Genomic DNA, 4,696 nt, shown 5'->3' with positions numbered 1-4,696 from the left:
ATCATTGTCTCATATAGGAATTTGTTAGACCCAAGAGAATGAAAATATCCATATCAAAATTTATTACTCAAATTTAAGATATCTCGATAAATATTTCAATAAGAAATTATGAATAATCGAATATTATGAAATTTTGTTGAAATTGTGATAACGCACATTGTGATTAATTCATTAATAATAGGCATGTATGTAAAAATAAGTACTTTATTTAAGAATGATAAGATATATTTTTGGGTATTAAACCATTATTAATATGTTATTGATAAATGTATATAAAAAATAATGGGTAATGGCAAATGAAGCATTTTAAGGAATAATAACCAATTGTATAACATCATTTTTAAAAAATTGCAAATATAGTCAAGTTTATCAGCGATAGACTTCTATCGTTGATAGACTCTTACTAGTGATATTGGTCATATTTGTAATTTTTTTACACTATATTATATTTACTAATACTTTGGGTCTAATGTCTATATTTGGAACTGTCTCAAAAATAACTGAGAGATTGAGTGGAACATTCTAACATGATTTGTGTATAAATTTGTAATCGTAAATTCTTGGTTAACCCAATATAGAAATCAAAGTATATATTAATAGTAAATAATCAAGAAAAGCTACAAAATATCTCCAAATTTCAGGAAAAAAAAAAAAGAAAGAAAAAAAAAAACTCCATTAAAATAATGAGTTGAATTAATTCATTAATATGGAATAGAAGTCATCTTTAAAGTAATGGTTAAGAAAGTACTCTTATGCAAACTAAATAGGTAATAGAACAAGAGGTCAATTTTTTTATTACAACCAAGAGTAATAATCAATTTTTATCTACTAATTTTAACATATTTTTGTTTTTGTTTTTGTTTTTATAATTTTTACAAAAAAAAAACATCGACATTTTCATTAGATGCAGTTTAGATTGACCTATCTTTGTGTAGTTTTACTCAATCATCCAACCATAATTTGTCTAAGTGGCAAACTTTATTTTGGAAAAAAAAAATATTCTTTCAATGGGATTGGAGTCAACTATACAATATGCGGGGATGATTTTGAAATGATTAAAATCATTTTTCTCATGTTTAAAATCATTCTGAAACACATATTTCATCGTTCAAAATCAATTTAATATTTAATTCTATACTTTTAAACACATGTGGATTGTATTAAAGTTGATTTTGAATGAATAAAAGTACTTTTCACTTCAGAATTACTCTTCCAAATAGAACCAAGTATTCAACCTTCATAGAAATATGGAAAATTCTCCATCTTTTCTCCACCTTTGTTCATCATATTGAGTAACCTTTGTTCATCACTAATTAAACATAGACAGAGATGTTGATGATTCAAAAGCTGAGGAGAGCACTCAGAAAAAGAGTAACAAAAACTCTGCAGATCAGAACAGAGCCACCACTCTGAATTAAACTACCTTCTTGACGGGAATAAATTAAAAGTGTTGTTCTTTTCAATAAAAAAGAATGAAAATTTTGGTCTCATTGGTCAAATTTGGGCCCCAGGCGTGGAACTTTGTATTGTATTTAAAAAACCCCATTCCTCTGGATCCTGAAAACCCACAAAAAATTCCCTGTATATAATATATACACACACAGTATATATAAATTATTTCCACTATAGAGCCGATTTCGAGTTCTGTAAGTTCACCAGATTTTCCGGATTATCATTCTTGACTTTGGAGCCTAAAGGTAAGATACAAACAAACACAACCCTTCTTTATTTTGCTTTCTTTTATCCAATTTCCTCTTCTTCTCTTGGAATTCTCCTCAAGTCAATTTGGTTGGTATATTCTTCTAGAATTTTGTTTTTAGGGTTTCGCTTATTTTCCACTTTTAACTTCTGGGTTTTCTCTATTTTCTCAATCTATCTTTACTTTTGAGGGTTTTTTTTTGCTTGTTTGGTTGAGATTTTTCTGTTTATTCCTCTCTGATTTGGGGCCTTTTTTAGTTCATTGATGTGTAGAACTGTGATGAAAGTTATGTATATATATATATAAATATCTTATGATGAGTTTTGGGTTGTTTGTTTGAAATTTGATGCAGGTGTTTGATTTTTGAATAATAATAATAATGGCTTCCCCAGTTGAGAAATTGGGTGTTTTAGAGGAAGAGAAAAAGGAATGTGTTGTGGGAAATGAGAAGGAAGGAAAGGAAGTTGTTGGTGTTCTTGAGGTGTTTGTTCACCAAGCAAGAGATATTCATAATATATGTATTTACCATAAGCAAGATGTGTATGCAAGGCTTTCATTTACAACAGATCCTGCAAACTCTGTTTCCACCAAAACCATCAATGGTGGTGGGAGGAATCCTGTGTTCAATGAGAGTGTTCGCCTCGACGTTCGGTCGATCGATACGATGCTTAAATGCGAGATATGGATGCTGAGCAGGGTCAAGAATTATCTTGAAGATCAGTTGCTTGGTTTTGCTTTGATCCCTCTAACAGAAGTTGTTGCTGTTGATAACAAGTTAGAGAAAGAATTCAGTCTTTCGTCAACAGATTTATTCCATTCTCCCGCCGGGTTCGTGCAGCTATCTCTTTCGTATAATGGAGCGTCTCCAGAGGTCATGGCGATCCGGACCATTGAAACAACTGTAGGGGTGGAGGATTCAGATTTAACCAAGTCACATCCAAGCGATTTGGACATGATCGAATTCCCCGATCCGAAGATTGCGAATGAAGATCAAATAATGGTGTCTGAGTATTTCGGTATCCCGTGCTCGAATCTGGATTCGGAATCTTCTGAGAGCTTGCCCATTTCAGAAGGTGAGAATCAGGGCATTTTAGTTGTCAAAAACTTTTCGATGTCAAACGACAAGTCGAGTGAAGAATCAAAGATAGATTCTCCACCTAGTAATGTGCAAAATGATGCGGTTTCTTCACCAACGTCGCCATCGGAAGCTCCCGCCAGTTCGAAATGTACGACGACTCAAGAACATGTTTCAGCACCAAATGAAACAAGTGAGAAAGAACAAAATGGTGAAAATGGTGAGGTTAATGATTCTTCTACTGAGGCAACAATTACAAAGCCATTAGTTTCTGTGAGCATTGAGGCAGAGGACAAGGTAGTGCAACAAGACATTGTGGACATGTACATGAAAAGTATGCAACAATTCACAGAGTCATTGGCAAAGATGAAGCTTCCTTTGGATATTGACACTAATGGTTCTCCAACTTCAGCTACCTCGAGCTCTGACCCGAACTTACAATCGCCCAAAAACAGTGGCTCGCGTGTGTTTTACGGGAGCAGGGCGTTCTTCTGATCGACTGAGTTCATCGGCACTAGATCTTAGGATTAGAAAACTTATATCAGTAAAAGGATTATGGTTTTGTAGTATGGTTCCTTTTGTTTCTATTTTCCCTTCTATGCATTTTGAGATGTTTTTTCTTTTTAATCAAACAAGCACGGTCACTTAGTTACTTAGTTTTGTTCCTATCAAATGTTGGTGTTATTTGGTGTACTTGGTTTTACAAGTTAGAATCTAATCTCTATAATTCGATAAAACTTCATAATTAGTCTCTATGATTTGATAAAATTCTCGTTACTCTAAGATTATGTAGAATGTTTTATTCTAATTATACTATATCTAATGAATGAGTAGAGTTATAGGAGGGCTCAAGTAATGATGTAGCTAATCATATAATTGGAAAGGGGTCCCACAAGCACATGGCCATAGGGTGAAAAAGTTGGTGGGGCCAAACCCCAAAAAGAGAAAAGCAAGGTCTTTGTTCATTTCATATGATGAAATCTAATTTGAATCCAATTACATTCTAATATGGAGACACTCTGTGGGCATGTGATTAGTGTCTAACTTTTGCTTTCAAATAATTGATGTAAATGTTCTTTTTATCAACTCTTGGTAGGGGAAGGGACTGAATTACCTTAGGTTCTCAACTATACCATTTTGTCCATTCTTTTAAAATGCATCGATTTAGACAACCCATTCTCAACTCCTTTAATGATTAATTGTCTATCTAAAAAATAAATGAAATCTAACCTCTTACTTACGTCAAAGTGCACCACCATTTTTTTTTATACAAGATCGCGTTAGGGATAATCATGTCTATCGTAGCCCTAATGTGAAAACCATGTTTATTACTATTTTCATTTTTCTCCACTCCATCGTAATGTTCATGGGAAAAGCACAACAAAGTGTAAGAACAAGGTCTAAATATTTTGATAATGAACCAAGGTTCAAATTGATTTTAGAAAGATTGATTTAGATAAAATATTTTAAGATCATATCAATTACGGTTGAGTTAAGCTCACTTTGATGGATAAAATACTCTAATTCCAATAAAAAATAGTCATAAATAAAATACGAGGTTATGATTTTCAATAGTTGTCACTACAACTAAATTATGATAAGTTATTTTACAACTAACTATTAAAAAATTGTTTGATTACTAACTAATTTTCTTTTTTTTTTTAATAATTATTATTATTTTGTACTTTCACACTAGAAACTAAAATTTATAACGTCAATGTCGACGAAAATATCAAGAGCTCAATTTTATGGAAATCTCGATGTCAATAGATGTTTCTAGAAAAAATTATGAAATTTTATATTTTATGAATTTTTTTACGATATGAAAAATTTTAATTCACCTTATATGTCGATATTTCATATATAAAAATATCGACACGTCGAATTCCACTAAGAGAACAATTTGGTTTGTATAACAAACC

General features: G+C 31.9%; 1 protein-coding gene across 2 annotated transcripts; it reads left to right on the top strand.

Moving 5' to 3' along the window:
• Positions 1-1,538: 1,538 nt before the first annotated feature.
• On the top strand, positions 1,539-3,511 carry LOC120089682. 2 transcript variants are annotated; one of them, XM_039047042.1, is made up of 2 exons: positions 1,539-1,697; positions 2,052-3,511. In XM_039047042.1, exon 2 carries the CDS (start codon positions 2,079-2,081, stop codon positions 3,267-3,269), a length of 1,191 nt encoding a protein of 396 aa, XP_038902970.1. In that variant the 5' UTR covers positions 1,539-1,697; positions 2,052-2,078; the 3' UTR covers positions 3,270-3,511. The 2 variants fall into 2 exon arrangements, with proteins under 2 accessions (XP_038902970.1, XP_038902971.1); XM_039047043.1 differs by having other exon boundaries at positions 1,688-1,788.
• The last annotated feature ends 1,185 nt before the right edge of the window (positions 3,512-4,696 follow it).

This window comes from Benincasa hispida, chromosome 11 (genome assembly GCF_009727055.1).
Source record: "Benincasa hispida cultivar B227 chromosome 11, ASM972705v1, whole genome shotgun sequence".
Classification (NCBI taxonomy): Eukaryota; Viridiplantae; Streptophyta; class Magnoliopsida; order Cucurbitales; family Cucurbitaceae; genus Benincasa; species Benincasa hispida.
This window is presented reverse-complemented; position numbering and strand designations above follow the sequence as displayed.